The sequence below is a fragment of the Megalops cyprinoides genome, chromosome 3 (genome assembly GCF_013368585.1).
Source record: "Megalops cyprinoides isolate fMegCyp1 chromosome 3, fMegCyp1.pri, whole genome shotgun sequence".
Classification (NCBI taxonomy): domain Eukaryota; kingdom Metazoa; phylum Chordata; class Actinopteri; order Elopiformes; family Megalopidae; genus Megalops; species Megalops cyprinoides.
The window spans coordinates 10,147,086-10,164,729 of NC_050585.1; the positions used below are offsets into that span (position 1 = coordinate 10,147,086).

General features: G+C 39.9%; 1 protein-coding gene across 1 annotated transcript; it reads right to left on the bottom strand.

Annotated features, from left to right (window-relative positions):
• Positions 1-1,408: 1,408 nt before the first annotated feature.
• Positions 1,409-17,027, bottom strand: LOC118775287 (immunoglobulin superfamily member 5-like). The gene is made up of 9 exons (XM_036525121.1): positions 16,913-17,027; positions 15,500-15,576; positions 14,221-14,532; positions 8,185-8,475; positions 7,768-7,893; positions 5,957-5,981; positions 3,958-4,046; positions 3,418-3,482; positions 1,409-2,572 (listed from the first exon to the last, which is right to left on the bottom strand). Exons 2-9 carry the CDS (start codon positions 15,543-15,545, stop codon positions 2,468-2,470), a joined length of 1,059 nt encoding a protein of 352 aa, XP_036381014.1. The 5' UTR covers positions 15,546-15,576; positions 16,913-17,027; the 3' UTR covers positions 1,409-2,467.
• Positions 17,028-17,644: the final 617 nt, after the last annotated feature.

Below are 17,644 nucleotides of genomic sequence, written 5' to 3' on the forward strand. Positions count from 1 at the left end.
CATGGGAGTGCATGTGCGGCAACCGGGCACACGCAGCTCGGTTCAGCTGCGGTCACACACTGAGGCAGAGGTGTCTCTGTACAATGCGCAGGACTCCCATTCTGTAAGTGCAGCAAGGACATACTCCTGTGCGCACTGCCATGATCTCCATCACAGCCAGCATTATACATATATGATGACAACCAAGTCCATAACTCAGACATTGTAGGCATGCATAGCCTACTCCAAACCGCAGCAAGCAGTATTGCATGTTTCACACTTCTCCTTTATGTTAAGAGGAACCTCTCCTGTGTGCCGAGTCAGTGAATCATCTGCTGCCTTTAATAGCTTGGCTTTTGCGCATATATTATCCCAGTTTAGAAAAACCAATGTCACCATACACAGTGTAAGTGTCAGGTCTATTGCAGCCCACAGTAAAGCTGCAATAAAGCCAAGCAAGCACGCAAGTACTTAGAGGAAGGCAGTAATGTCCATGAATTCTGTGGAAGTACAAAGCAAGAAAGACTCAACCAATGATGTAAGATACTCAGTGGAGTAAGAAGAGGAAGGCAGTGTTCTATATCATGATTAAAATTAATTTTACTGATGAAAGAATACCTAAAAACTCAGCATTGAATCTGAGCGCACCTGAGGAGTGGTTTTACTGATGCATACCAGTTTTGTTGACACACAGTGCAGTGACAAATATTTTCACTCAAACATTTCATTTCATTCATTCATTTAATTTATTTATTTAGTCAGGATATTACTGATTTCAAGGGACTCCTGGGTTTCATACATATATAAACATTGACAATTATTAACAATGTTAATAAGATGCTTAATAGCTGATACAATATAAACCAAGGTACACAAGGTTTATATTGAGACATAATTATATTATGTGAGAGACAAAGGGTAGAGTTAAAGAAAAATATGGAGAGAGAAGGAGAGAGAGGGATGACGGTCCATTTTACTTAGGACCACTGTCCACTGAATATTCAGAGTCTCTGTTTATTAACAACCTGATTAAACATGGAAGTCAGTCATAAGGAATCAGGCACGTGCAGTGGGATGCACCCCTGGGACTAACTCAAGTCTCTCCTGAACTCAGCTGTCACCAGGTGCAGTAATGCTAGTGTCCCCAGGGAGTGTCCCCGTCACTGTCACAAGCTCCATTAGCTTATAAACCCGCACAGGAAATCTCACAAAAGGCTGTGAACAACATAAAAAAAAACATTTTATACAAGATAATTTAGATTGAAAGAGCAATGCTTACAAACCAAAACAGACAAATGTTAGCTTATCACTGTCTCAATATTACTTGATATCTTTTCAAAAATATATATTATAATTATGTAAAAATGTTGTTTTAAATACAGCATAAATATGTAAATAACTGATTTCAGGTCTCTTCATTCAGGCCTAGTCTTGTAAAACTTCAACACCCAATGATTCTGAAGAATAATATGGAATAAAGAAAATTTGTGAATGGAGTTTATAATCTATAATTACTGACAGACTGTTTCAAGGTAGCAGACAATTTAGCAACTGGACTTGTCTGAGACATAATTTTTCATAACCTGGTGTATACAATTATCCATTTGAGGAGAGAAAGCAGAGCTTTGCTTTCAGTTTGAATAGTACTTGGCTCTAAGTAGCCTTCCAGGCACTGGTTTTATGAGTTCTTTCACAGTGAAGGCAGAGAGGTGGCCAGGGACAAAGGCCTTCTAACCCACAAGATTCATGAACCCCTGTTTGCGGCATGCCACAGGCTCTGCATACTCCATCTCGGTCTGACAGCGCTCTGGGACACCATGGCAAAGTTTTAACTACTTCTTCCTGTACCTCAGACACACAATAGCACTTTCCAGGCCTCACAGTCCAAGATCTGTGAACTCTAATCCAATATAAAAAGTTTTCTTCTGTGGCACAGAGGATATCAGTATCAGTTTACATATTCTGCAACCTGTTGCCCTGTGTGCTGACTTGCAGCTGTTTACATACCTATCTGTCACCTCCAGGTATGAGTCCAGACTAATCTCTAATTACATTACATTACTTGTTGGCATTTTTACAACATAAACAGTGAGCAACCTTTATGCGGCAGTGTTGTACCCTAACAACTGAGTTGATGGCCGTTCTCAGTGGTACAGATGACGTGTTTTCATACAGGAATTGGAGCCACAACCCTCGGCTTGCATTTATGTTTGTTTTTTAACTGTGGTACTGTTGGACCTTCTGAAACATGTTTGACTACAGGATGCCTTTGTGGCTTCAGAAAGGCATCCTATAGCCAAGACAAATTGAAAGGTGCTCTAACTGTCACACCTCATGCTCTACATTACTTAGCTATTTTTGCTGCCATACCTGATATACAACGATACAGCCATATTTAAAAAAAGGAAGATGAAATTGGACGTCTTGCATTTCCTTTCAGGGAGAGTGAACGTGATGCACACCCGCTCCCGGTTTGCAGAGCCCTGCGTCAGACGATGGTTGCATGCCTGTGCTTCCTGATTCCATCCGCAGTGAGCGTGTCGTGGCCGTGCCCATTGGCGGCGCTGTAACTCGTGCTAACAACATCAGGCATCTGGAGAGATAGCACAAAAGCACTCGTCTTAGTGATGTGTGGTATGCAATAGAGCCCACAGAGCCCCACAGAGAGGAACCTAGGCCATGGATTTGTGTACTGCTTTACTTCGGAAAGAACACAGATGGGGGTTAAAGATGGGGGTGCATCCTGCTATGTCCCCTATCAATCATCAGAATTACCAGTACAGAATATTTGCAATAATGTTAACATTATTTTGAGGAATTCTCTTTCAACTTTTCACATGAACACATGAACACACCCATGTATCATGCAAAACAATTGTAGTATAAATGAAAGTTTTCAAAAATTGAGTAAATGTCTTATTTAGGACATCCACTTAGTCAGTACAGTACATGATACTGAGTGAGTGATATACTGAGTTAGTAAGTAATATTGAGTGAGTGATCTACTGAGTCAATAAGAAGTCCCAGGCATCATTAACATGCATGCACCAAGCATTCATCCCACACAGAACTCTGATGCTTTCTTTGTCCAACCAAAAACTTATCCTGAGTATAATTTTATTTGTAAATTCTTAATAGAAATGCATTGCATACACCAACTGAATGGGCCTCTCAAAATGTCACGATGAGGTATGGTGTTGATTTGTGTTTCATAAAAATTCAAGGACGCACTCTCGTTGACTGTGTCGCACCCCAGGCTGTTTTGAGTAACCACTTCAGACAAACATTCATTTAAGAAGTAAGCAGGAGCACTTGCACCCAATCTGTTCACAATGTGTGTGCTGTCCACTCTAGTGTTCTCATCAATACAAGGCGTCCACAGCACCGCATAGAGCCGCCTGAATAATTCAGCTGCAGTAAGCTGTGCTCTTTTGTTACCTCAATAGTGCGGATGGAGTTCGTCTGGCTGAAGCCACTGTCATTGAATTCACTGTAGGCGACACCTGCGGAGGGATAAATGTACAATTTACCGTTTACTGGAGGCATCTTATTTACTAATTTTTCCACGTGGACTGTTGAGTGGCACGTTAATGGGTAATAAATGCTCCCTTAAAAGAAACTTTATAAAAGGTTTGGCTTGTTTATGTAAAGCATTGCGCATGGTTGGGCCAAGGTAGTAAATCAAACCAAGGAGAGGTGGAAAACAAAGCTCCTAATGGTAACAGGGAGAGAGAGTAATGTTAGTGTGAGTGTACCCATAACACTCCCTCTTTATTCATTTATTCCTTATTTATTTTTCATCCTGTCCTCCTGGGCCTGCTTCCTTTAATGTTTAGCTTTCCTGGACATTTCTATATAGACATTAGCTTTCAAATATATCTCCTTATCAGTCATTTTACTGGGTTAGGCCTGTACTGTTGTGTATTCCTGTTTAAATATCAAATGCATTCAAAAGTAAAGAAAAAAGACTCGTCTCACCTGTCTGGCCATCTGGAGAGTATGCCAGGTTATCCTTCCCCTGTGCTGCCCCCGCTGTGGCGCTCTTCTCATTTATGGATCTTGTTTTCCTGAGAAAACCAAAACACTCTCACCACAGGATGCTGGCTCATTCCAATAGAATGAAAACAGCTGGGAAATCAGACTCGTTCAGCAACAAGCCATTATACTTGTTCTAGTAACGATTAGGAACAATTTAATGAATTGTTGCCAACATATTGATAGAGATCATTGCTGTTCTAGCTTGAGTTGCATTAATTGTTGAAACAGCATCGTTTTACTCCAAAAATCTGCCACTGCTGTAATATTCTCCTATAATTGGACATTACATGTGACATCAATTTACCTTAAGGTTACATCACTTCATCCTAAAATTTGATGGGTTTTACTTTCAGTGTGCGCAAGGCACACTGAAAGTAAAACACAACTAGGAGACAAGCCTTCACTACTTGAGATCAACATTAAATGAGATTCAAATCATGAGCAGATGGTTCATAGTTACAGATTTGAATGTACACTTTGAATTTCCCCCGAAGAGCTCCATTTGTTTTTTTCTATATATGTACAAAACCTATTACCTGACTTGACTGTGTTTGCTAAAAAAAAGTGCTAATTTCATTTAGAGTACGCGTCAATTCATCAGAAAACTCACATCAGCCAATTACTTGAACTGTTTCACTTAGAGCTCCTGTTAGCTTGGTGAGGAACACTATTCCAGATTAAGAAAAGTCTCTGATCTCACAAGTGGACATGACAATAAATTGTGTTGAAATCCTGCTAGGATAAAATGGATATTCTCACTTTATAAATTAGTACACCACTACTTTGCTGTATTTGTGGAGTTTCTCTCCATGGTGTCATGGCAATCGCCATTCATAGTACTGTCGTACTAATAAAAGGTTTTGCTTTAATGAGAAGGGTTCTTATGGAAGTTTGGCCTTCAAGTCCCCAAAATTTTCCTCCCCTGCATGGAAAGCTGATCATGACAATGAAAATACTTCTGAAAACAGCCAATGTACATCTCAGTACTTTCAACATTCAAAGTTACTACAACAGTTGCTACACATCAAATATTTTGGTGTAGTTTATGTAGGAATTACATTATTCTTCCTCTCTTTCAAACACGTAGATAAAGGTTCTTTTATGCCAACCCACTTTATTTCTTAATATACTGTACACAATATTTCTTAATACACTATGATGATCATATTCAAACAACTACTCCAGGGTGAAATGCACCCAGCTGGCACAGGTTTGATGTATGCTCGACGGGCAGTTTGAGACTGCAAATTAGGGTAGGAAATTTAATACAGAGTGCTCCAAGCAGACAGAAGTTTCATTCAGGTCATGGAGGGATCGTAACAATATGCCTGCTGGGGTCAGGGCGGTTGTCGACCATAAATTTTGTGTGTTGGGGAGGCGTAAAGTTCACATTAGTAATAGCTCTCTTTCTTCTATTCATAAAAGGCAACAGCGTACGCATGTCTACATATGTTAAATATTTAGATTCATGGATTATTTTTTTCTCTCAAATGCAAGCCTCACAAAGAAGTTATTGCATTGAAACCCTATTAAATTTTCTGTGTAATAAAGGATTATTTATTTTTAACACAGTCAATTTTGTATATATTCTTCAGAAATCCCTCCTAAATAATCATGTTATCTGTTATCTTACATTCCCAAACAGCAGGGTAAGGGTTTAAAAGGCCTGGTGCTGAGTTGTGACCTCATGAAACAGAACTTTAAATCAATCTGATTAAAATGTATTGATTCGCTTTCACCAAAGTTTGTGCACATCGTTTCATAGATGATTAGCAGCTATAGACAGAGGAGACAGCCCTGCTTCATGGTTTTTCCTCCAGATTTGAATTAATTAGATGTAAGGTTTTGCTTCCGAAGCAAGCACTCCAATCCCCAGTGCTAATGAACTTCAGTCACTGAGGTGCAGGAGTCAGAATGGTGTCAGTCTGTTAGAGCTTACCTCACTTCCTCCTGATAGTTGGATTCTGAAAGAGAGTGAAATAAGACTTTAATAACCTGCTGAATTAAATTCATTCCTCTGGGAATTTGTGTTCTGAGGATGATTCAAAAGGATGTATATAATGCTATCCTTACAAACAATAACATGCACAGCAGAGGTCTCCTGCCTGTTTCAAAGTATTCTCAATTTGCTCAGCATTGCCCTGCAGGCCTGCATTAATACGATAATGTGTCCTACAACATTTTTTGCTTTTTTTTTTCTGGGAAGCATAACTGAGGCCTATGGGTGTTTTTTTTTTTTTTTTTGGTTCAGAAGATAGCATTAAGCGTTAATGAATCTTATCATACAAGCATCATTGGTTTCTTACTCCAGACCTATGGCATGATCACAAACAGTTATGTGGCGAAGGCATAAATGATGCTCAGCCGTAGGGACAAAACATGAACTCCTTTTTCTTGTTGGCTAGGCAACACACATTTCATTTTTTTAAAAAAAAAAAAACAACAGTATCCATATGAATGAAAATAAAAATACATTTTTGGATCACCACTGCATGTCCAAACAGTACTGTTTTTGTTCACAGACAGAAGAAAAGGAAGAGCCACACTGTATACGCAGCATGGCATTTATTTGATTGTCTAAGAAATCACATTAAGGGCTTTTGCTGAGGGCGAGTGACTTTGAGTAAAAATAAAACGCGCATTGTCTTACTTGTTTCCGAAAGGGGATGGACCAAATCAAGCATGGAGAATCTGTTAAACGTCTTGGAGTGAGGGAGAGTACACCTGTCTAAAAATAATCTCCAGCCCCTAAATGTGTCCTTGATTTCTGCTAGTCCTGAATCTGTCACAGAGATTATGGGAGTTTAATACGTGAGTCACAGTTACTTTTGTTATCGTATATGAGCAGGCTGCTCTGGAGCTAAGGACAACCATTTTTTAAGGGTGCTCCACAAACAACTAAGGAGCAGCTCCCCAAAGCTGCCAAAGGGCCAAGTCACTTCTGACTCATTGAAAAAATATCATTAATCTCAATGGCTTCAAGGTAAGAGACAGCAAGGGTTAACCCACCTTTATCGTTTTTATTCCTGCCCATCTCATGCAGTGATAACCAACATTGGCTCTCCATATACGTTCCATTTGAAAAATCTTTTCAAGGCAAACTTATGTACAATTTGAGGACGTATTGCTGTTTTCTTAAAGACAGACAGAATGTGTATTTGCTGTTTAAAAATAGAAATTGCCAGAAAAATAACCCCATTTATAAAAATATAAAAATAAGCATTTTCAATTCAGAATCTCATGAATCGGGGTTGTAGATTTACATACTGAAATGTAATTTTGGACACAACATTATGTATCTTTCTTTCAGAAACAAAACTACAGCAATAGTTGAAATTGTATTTTGCCCATTGCTGATTTAAACCAGCTGCCAACAACCCATCTCTGCATCTCTTTCCCCAACACTGACATTAACCTTTTAGCTTATCAGGAGCGGGTTGTGACCTACATGCCAGATCTCCCTACAATGGTCTCTTGTTGTCACTTGTCTCTCAGAGCTGTTCCCTTGTTCCGGACAGGTGAGCGGCAAGGCACAGAAAAGGTCAGCAGATTTGAAATAGCCATTTTTGCTGACACCTCAAGTTCTCTACATGCTAATGTGCGCATTTGCTGATCCCAGTAATCATTCTTGGAGAGAGGGCCTGACTGCTTAACTTTTTCATTAAACTTTTATAGTTCTTCTTGTACTCTGGAAAGCATAAAGGGAGGGTCTAATCTGACACTGGACGACACAGAATAAAAGCCCCTTACTTGCTGCTTTTCTTCTTTTGCAACAGAAGACGATCCCGATGACAAGCAGTACTAACAGTGCAAATGCGACGACAGACACAATGACTGCTATCAGCACAGTCTGGTCCCTCTGAGGTGTCTCTGGAACTATGCAAGAGGGATGGATTTAGAATTTCACAGGGAACATGCATGAAAAACACATGAAAAAAAAAACCCTAGCCATTATGGTTATACTTTAGGTTGACTTTGTGAGAGCAATGACCCTTCCAGGTGTCGACTCTTCTTTGGAAGCTCACGCGTTGATGGTGTAGGTCTGTGCATTATTATTCTTATTTTAACTGTACTGCCTTGTGAAAATGATATTGCTCAATCCGTGCCAATATTTCAGCATATAAATTAACAAGGAGGGCTCGAACAAGGATGGCATGAAGTTCTCACCGACCAACAGGAAGACACTGCTGGTTTGTGGCATAGACAGGGCAGGCACCGTGGCCAGGCATTCTACAGGGGCACTGTGATTGGCAGGGAGGCTCAGAGTGCTGGTTGAGCTGAACAATCCCCCTGAGGCCACGCTGCTGGTGTTGTAGTTGCCCTTGTCCACGTCTGTTCCATTGAAAGTCCAGGTCACAAGGGGCTCTGGGAACCAGCTCTGGGCCAGGCATTGGAACGTGGCCTGCTGCCCCCGCTTGGCTGTCACATTCCCACTTAGGATGGTCACAGTGCCGCTCTCTGGAGAGGAACAAAAGCAATGTTCAGGACATCACTTAACTACACGTTCCTTTTTGTAATGAGTTCTGTCATGGAGGTTAGGTTAAGGTCTTTTCTGTCTGGCTCTGAAGCTGCCATACAATGAACTACACAGCTTGAAGATACTTTTTGTTCTTCTTTAGATCATCTACCTTGAGTGCTTAGGGACAGATTTCTGTGGTTTGAACATCACTTACTGCATCATTTTTATTTTTTCAACACTTTGTGACTACTGCATGGCAATTTAAACAGATGGGTTTGGGGTTGCCAATGAAGAATCTTATATTCAAAGAAAGTGCTGAAATATGCGCAGGCTTGCCCGAACTCTTTATTCCAGTAACAGCAGATTAACAATGATTTGACTCACAAACCTCCAGCAGACTGTATAAAATTACCATTGATAAAAACCATTAAAAAGCCACAGTCACAGTTTCACCGTTCTAAAGTGTTGGTCCTAACTTCATTTTCCATTTGCGTTCATTCTGATATGGCACACTATGTAGGTTCACAGCCAAAGCTAATTTGCTTTCACATTTGATGACAGCATAAATTTTTTGTAATTTTCATTTTTAATACAATTAAAAGGGTACATGATTCACTGTCTCATATGCCATCATTCTCTGTGTAATCATTATCTTTTAACATTCACAGTAGCCTACAGTGAGCTAACCTTGCATTGACAATGTAGGTGATAGTTTTTTTTAACTATTGTGTTGTCTGTCACTGTGCCATTCATTATTCATACGGGTGCAGTTATTTCTTATTAATTGTACACGTTTGAGAATATATAAAAAAGAACAATTTTGCAGAGCCTCAGTCAGATAGATGATCAAGCTTGACAGACTTAATACTGTGAAATGATATTAAACATTTGCTCTGGGGGCTAGGGAAGAAGAATAGACACAACAAGAGTTATAGCTTTGTGGACAGACACCCCTACAGGTCCCTACAAATGAGATATTTATAAACCAGAGGGGCAGATGAAAACTAATGTGTGCCCATATCACTGTATAGGAGATTCTGTATGCCCCATTACATCATAACAACTTAATACAGTCAGCAGCAGTCCGGACTGTCCTCATGTGCCTTAATATCACCCTGCTAAGAACTCTTGGACACAATGAGTTAAGCAGATTCCCCAGTTCAGTCAGTGCACTTATAAATGATGGATCAAGTTTAGGTATCAGACAATAATGACCAACAGACTCTGAGGACTGGTTTACATCACTCAAAGGCAGATGAACTGTTGACAAGATCACTTTTGGTGCTGAGATTTGAAACATGTGCATCACCCTGACCTACAGAAAGACAAAAATAACCAAAACCAGGAAGAGCGGTATGATTCAAAGATATATCCGCTTGCCTGGTGCCACGTAGCAGCTAAGCATAAAGAACCAAAACTGTTGCCAGAAATTGATTTATGCTGAGAGATTTGTGATTAGGAGAGTGAGCACTGAAAAGTAGAAACTTTGCATAATAGGATGTTTTAGCAAAATGAAGTTTCAGGGAGGAAGTGCTGACAGCCGAAATCAACTGCTCATGATTACGTTTTATGGGGCAGCTTTTCACCAAATCCCCTGTGGGTATCTCACAGTTTGATGGAAGGCAGTACTGAGGACTGGTACAGACAGCAGGAAAATTACTGAAGCCTCTGCTTTATTTAATTGGAAAGATGTGTCTACCTTGGTAATTTATAATCAAAGCCCACACTGTTTTTGCCGTGCTGTCTCCCTCCTTTCATCTCATGGGCCTAGTTTCCAAGTGTTTGACGTCAAACAATTTTAGAGGTATGTTTTCACAAACTCTTCCCTGTGGAAAAAAGGCTGGAGTTTCTTTCAATCAGAGAATGTGCCTCCCAGCTGCATTGTTCAAAAAAGCATAACAAATCTCTGTAATACTACACAAATTCTATTCTTGTTGCAATACTGACATACTTGGAATATCCATACAATATGCTTATGTTTCCTTCTTTCGAAATATACAACATGTTTTTTACAACTCAGTTTTCAGACTCGGTTCCATTTTAATTGTTATGTATTTTAACTGTGGTTTTAAAATGCAAAGTGCTACAGACAGGCAGCAAAAGCATGGAGCCAATTTTAAAAGACTCGCTTCACAAAGTGCCACGTCGCTGCTGAAGGGGCTTTCATTTATTTGCGACCAAAATTCTCGGGTTTTTCCATTAAGTCCTCTGGTGAAGCAAGTCTACTGTCAAAACAGAGAGTGAACACCTAGTCGAGGGAGATTCAGAAAGTACCCGTGAAAATTAGAGCCGAGAAAATAAGACCTCTGTGCTTTTTTCTGACACACGTTCCAGCTGCTAGTTTCTCAGAAGGTGAAAGCCCCGCTCTCGCCCCCCCCCCCCCCCCCATTCCTGACAGGAGATAGCCCTTACTACAGCAATCACCTCTGACTAAATGATCCGCAGTAATACAGTTTCATTACTGCGTTAGGGGGGCTGTGCTCCTTATATCATGGGCCCGTTCTCCTGCCCTGGCGGAAGCGGGGGGAGGATGCTGGTGAGCAAAGCTGTTTTTAATTCCTGGGATTTTTCATCCTCATTCCTCAGCAGGACAATTGGCGCTGGAAGGGAAGTGCTTAATCTAGAAGAAGTATGAGCGGGCTCAGCCCTGCCGTGCGCTGATGGGAGCCATCGTGAGCGTTTACGCTCAGAGCCCGCAGCCCATTTCTCCATCTTAGAATTACATCTAAGTGGGCTGACTCACAACGGGCTCCTCCAGAGGAAACATAAACATCTCATAATGCAAACACTGATATGTTCTGTGTGCACATGTGCCTGCACATAGACACGCATGCATGCGTGTGATAGAGTATGATGCCTTATGCAAGTGCAAGGTGGATAGTTAGAAGAGGGTAAACAGGATAAAATAATCCAAGCCCTTAGTATGGATCTGCGACTCTCATCTCATCTAATTATATACTCCACATCTCAACAACGCTGCTACAATTGGAGCGGTAACTGCGTACTGCTGACCAAAAACACCATGATGTGCCATTCATTGAAAAGGCAAAGAACATACAGATGTTCCCTGCATCCATGGTGCAGGAGCCTTTCAAGAGGTACTGATAATGGACATTTATATCAGCAGCATCATGGATGAGGAGTCACTCTCTGCAGTGTTCTGAAGTTAGTGGAGTCATGCATTTGACCCCACCTGTAGCAAGAAGTACTTTTATGATTTTGGCAGAGCCCTCAATCTTTGACAGAGGCAAGTCAACTGGATACTGATGAAACCCAGAAAATTGCTCTGAACGAAAAAAGCAAAGCACCTGAAGTGAGACACCTCACAATTACCATTTTTCGTATTATCATTAGAGCAGCATGCTTCTCTCTCCTTACAATGGCAGGCTGTGGCACAGGGCTTCTATTTCTGCCCAACCCCGCAACATATGTGATATGTGATGTAGTAATCACATCAAAGTCGGGGTCTTAGCCCTGTTAATTTAGATTAGATTTCTGTTTTGTTGTTTTTACCATAGACTGCATTTGGACCAATGACTGAAGAATCAGACCAGAATCAACATGTACCATAAATAACAATTGTTCCGGTGTACAACAGACATCACAAACATGGTAAATGTGCTAGTACATCTGTTATAACACTTTCCAAAAACTGCCACAAGGTTAGATTATGTGCCTGCACTGCTAACCATCTTATCCATTAATCTTAACCATGCTCATAACCTTGTTAGAAGTTTGTCCTCAGGGGGTGGAATGGTTCTACGTAAGCAGAACAAATATACTTTCAGTCTGCAGTCCTTAGCTTTTCCTTCAATGACAGGAAATTACATAAAATGCAACAATTACAGAGATAAAGCAATCAATAAACTTTTGTAATTTTATCATGCATGACATAAGCAAAATTCTCAAGTGGGCAATCAAGTTGATCCATCATGATCCATAAATAGCTCATTCCATTTGACAGTGACAGTGTGTAACAGTCTGTAAGGTGCAAGGACAAAGGCTTTTATTCTCCATGTATGTAAGTAAAGGAAAGCTGCTTATTATGTATTCTAACCACTTTAATATGATCACATATGAGATGCAAACATGCTGAAATGTACAACAGTGGTCTTAGTCTTGATTCACAAGGCTTCAGGAGAGAGAAAAACATCATTGGCGTCCTGGTATAAGTAAGCTCACTCTTTATGTATTTTGCAGTCCTCATGCAGTCTTTGAGCTTGTTTACCACTGTTCTACAAGTTACTGCCAAAAGTCCTTTGTGAATACAATATGTCATTTGGAGTGTACTGTGCTAATATAATGATAAAAAGTAAAGATATTTTACTTATTTATTTTCAAATCAGATTTGTACAATATTTTTGGCCAGCTGTCTCAATTATTTAAGCTTAATTAGGTGTTCAATTAATTGTTCCAGCCAATGAAAACATTAAAAAATTGAAAAACAAATTAATCTTAATTAAGTTGAATACTGGTCCGTATAATGGTTATGGGTAATTTGAGAAGTATAACTTATTATTATTATTATTATTATTACTACTATTATTATTTTAATAACATAAACACACCTTCAGCAACACCATAATTCCATGAAGGGCTTGGAGATGAAAACTGTCATGAGAAATCAATCCAAATTAGTCACCAATCTAGCAATTAACCTCCTGTTTGCCACATTATCAAAATGCCTCAGTTGAAAGGAAGACCAGCACAGACCTTAGACAGTGGGACAGGGTGTTTTCACCTATAAGCCCATTTTTAAAATTTCATAACAAATGCACCATTTTTACAGCCACGGGTGACACTTAGAGTACATGTACATGCCTGTCATGATTAGCTCTCCCCCCGTAGAGCCCAGACATGAAGAATGTAGAAGAGGGAGGAATGAGTACCAGCGGTGTGCTGATGGACCCTAAACCTCAGTTCAATCTCCACCGTTCCTGTTTGTGATTCGACTTGTCTTAGGGTCCTCCAGAATCTCATATTTAGAACTGCACAATCGATTTGCAGCCCGTTGGATATACTTGCATCAACAGCACCTTATGCTGTGTCAAGCCCTTGCAAATAGTGCATTGAATCAAATCTTCTGGACTGCACAAACCAGGGGAAAGACTGGATAGACAAAAGCAAATCCCTTGATAAATACAAAATATGTGCATCCAGTTAAAGTAGTGAAGCAAATGTATATTGAGAAAGAACAACAAGATTTGCTTTTGGTCTTCAGACAATATTGAATTTTAAGAAAATATTTATTTTTCTTCTCTGTTGAAATTGCTATGTAGCTCAAGACCTGTATTGTACTGTCCTCTTTTATATTCTGTTAAGGATCATCAAGGTGCAATAACTGCTGGCAACTCTCCACATCCTCCTCTGTCTTAATAATACTGCAATTCAAAGGGGGTTGTTTCATTATTTTCTCCATTCTCTGCCAAGACTCTCACCATTTCTGATTAGTCCTGTTGTCTTTGAACAAAAGAAAGGTGGGCCCCACTTTACAATACTCATATGACTTAACTTTATTGTAAATATTACTTTGCTCTGTTTCTGTGTTGTGATCAATGCTCTCTGGGGGAAGTTCATGTACATGTTTTACACCTGAGTCCTGAGCTGTAACAGAAAGTACAATCAAAATTTTGCGTTTAGCTTTTCAATATCCCGTCAACTCATTTGCTACCTGAAACCCTCCCGGACTACAGAAATAAATGAATAAATAAACACAAAGCAGTAAAGTGTAACAGTGAACCAACCTTGAACAGACAAATTGGCCCGTTTGCTTTCAACATTTTGGACTTCACAGCTGACTAGACCGGAGTCGTTCAGTTGTGCGTTCTTCAGGATAAACTCCCACTTGGAGCTCTGGTCAGTGCTGCGGTTTACCGCAGTGTACCGTCCATCATTTGAGATGGGACCATGCTCTCTGGTGATGGTCAGGACGTAGTTGCTGTTCAGAAACCAGGTCATGGCAACCCAAGATTGACTGAGGCTGCAGTTGAACCTGGCATCTGTGCCACGGAGGATTGCAGCATTTTCGGGTTCCAGTTGGACCTGAGCAATCACCCCTAAGATCATACGAAAGAAATTAAAAAAGACCACTGTCACCACCGTGTTCTAAACTGATCACAGTGACAATTTCCTTAAAAGGGTAATGCAACACTGTCCGCTCTGCATGGTTATATTTGCATATATATTTTTACAATTATTTCATATGAAATAATTATATTTCACTTTTCACACAACAGCCTCTATTATGAAGTCTAACATTTGAATATTTTCAAATTTAGAAATGTAAACAACAGAATCTAGACAGAATCTGTGGAATTATAGAGATAGAGGAGACTTTGTGTGAAATGGGACTTAGGGTATCATAAATTTAATGTAAAGACAAAGAAGATGTTGAAGGTACTGTCCCATTGCTTTCGTACATACAAAGGATTAGCCTTAAGTAACATGCTTAAAGGTTTTAATTACTTTTGGGAGAGTAATTATAATAATTAAGGGAGGTTGCTTCTATAAAAGGTAGAAGTAAAAGACAAACTTGCAATCATAGAAACATCAGTAATGCAGGGGAGATAACTTGCATGTGCTGAAGTCAGCTCCATCCCCCTGGTGATGTATCTTCCCAGTTTCATTTTAGTTGCTGTTCTCTAGTTAATTTTATTAATTGTTTATGTGGGTGGCCTTATGTGAGTGTAGTTTAGTACAAGTGTACTCCTACTTCCACCCTATGGGAGGAAACTGTTTGTAGTGATACATTCACATGAATTGTGTGTTGGGATATTTATTTTCCGCACATGGCTCAGTGCAGTTTAATGATAGGCAAATCACATATTATAAAATAACGTGTCTCATTGTCTTTTGTGCATGTAAATATGGCGTACAGTTACATACATGTACAGAAAATGATTATTGTGTGTATAATTATTTATAAAATCTTCATATCATTATTCAGAGAATTTTTAGGTGACTTTGGGATAGGGATCACAGGGACACTCTGAGATATGACTGTGGCATCGAGCTGGACGTCACCTCCAATTGCAGGTAGCAAGAGGAATGCGAGGAGTATGGAGGTCATACTATCCAGGAAATGCTCATTCCAGCTGAAGCTGAAAGGAGATGTAAAGGCAGGGGTAAGGCAAGGAAGTTCAAACACAGTCTGTTTGGCTCTCATTGTGATTTGGGAGAGAATGCTTTGAGGAGACGTGCAGGTTTAAAGAAAGAAACTCACTCTGACACAGAATTCACTTGATAAAAATGAATACACTGTGGTCAGCAAAGATCACTGATAACGCTATGTTGTCCGGTACAAGGTTACACACAAAATAAAATCCTTAAAGAGTGAAACTATGCTGTGCCTGCTGGCCAAATCTCATTAGATGAATGTTTCTGTTCATCTGGAGGGAGAGTGGAAGGAAGTTATTTTGTCAACATGGGGATTATAAAGCTTAAACCTGAGATAAGCTTTTTCAGTCTCCAGTTCATTCAATGAGCGGGAGCACAGGTTCTGACTCACTTGCAGCACAAAGGTGAATGTCTGAAAGGCCAAATAAACCAATGCTTGATTTATTCATTTTTAAGGCTGCATTCTTCTATCTGAACAGTTCAAAAGGAAAAAAATGGCAAGTAAAGCACAGGCTCTACACGCCTTTCTGTGAAGGGTGTACACCTTTCAGAGTAATGCAGCCCTACCCTCTCTGCAGCCCAGAAGCATTCACACCCAATACTTTTTCACATTTAACAACAGCATGTCTTTCAGATTCAGAAACATTCAGTTGCTTTAAATTAAAAAGTTGGGTATTCTGTGCTTATATTATGCTTCTGTGAATAGGTGGTTGAAGAGGTGACAGCTTCTCCATCATTCAAAGAACATTTGTTGAAACAAAAAGTTGCTTTTTTGAAACACAACAAAATGAAATGCTAGTTTAGTTTTATGTTTATGATATGCACAAAAAGAGGAACTGTGCACCTACGCAAGAGGAAAAAGGTGGTTCGTTCACCTGAAAACCACATAGAAAAACAAATGACAACGTATGGAATGATCAAAGAGCCAAGGTGTTCATAGCTAAAATATCTATGTTTACCTTCAAAATGTGCTGGTTAGTTCATCTTAACATGATAAACAAGCATGACAATTGTGTAAAAATATAGCCAGATGTATTCAATTCATTGTCCAAGTTTATGAGCACAATGTTTCATCAGCCCTATTAGCAGCCTTCATGAGAAACAGTTGAGTGTCTCAGAATTTTCCAAGTCTGTGTTTACATTTGTCTTTATAGCCACATTTTTGTTAACGGGCTGTCATCACCACAAAATAATCAATTAAAATAATAAAGCTTTTAAGCTGTGTAAGCTTAATTTGTTCCCCCGTCTGGACTTATTCCCACACAGGTGCTGATAGTGTTTATTCTCCACTTCTGCATTACATTCATCTTATTCACTTACCTTAATGACTTGAGGACTTGTCACAAAATGGGCCACGCTGTAACCTCAGTGAGAAAATCCATTTATCCAAAGTTCCACGCTCTCCTGACATCCAGCCTGAAACCAAAATGCTTCACCTGTGTCAAGTGGACCTACACCAGTCTGCTCTGAGTTCGCAGCAGGCAGAACTGAAGTCAAAGTTCTCCTTGGTGGATTAATGTTTAACAGAACAAATATATACCCTGTGACTCGTGCCCTGAGAACAATAACCACTGAAACTCGGCATCTCTTTGCGTGAGGCGTGGCACCAGAGCTTGCGGGAGGATTTCAAGTCACTGCAACAAGGGTCACTGCCGTGTGAATTGAGGTGACTTGTCTACTAAGGAGATTACATTTTGGGGGGCGACCTACGACCCATCTGTCTCTAAAGGCAGTTATCAAGTTCTGATGTTCAAAGCCATTAAGAGTGCAGGCCAGTTTTACAAGACTGCCTGCAAACAGACTCATATGAGTAATAGAGACGGCTGCCACACGCCTCAAATTACATTGTTCTGAGGGTTACATTAGAAGATAAGTAGACTTACGCAATCAACGGTCTTCCGACACAATGGCTGTATTTATGACGTACTTGTGCACTGCCGCCCCTATATCCCGAGAGACAGGGGCGTGACTTTCACATACTTCCTGTTGACTTGAACACACACCGCCCAATTCCGCCATCATATCTTTAAATATATAGCTGCAATGAAAATA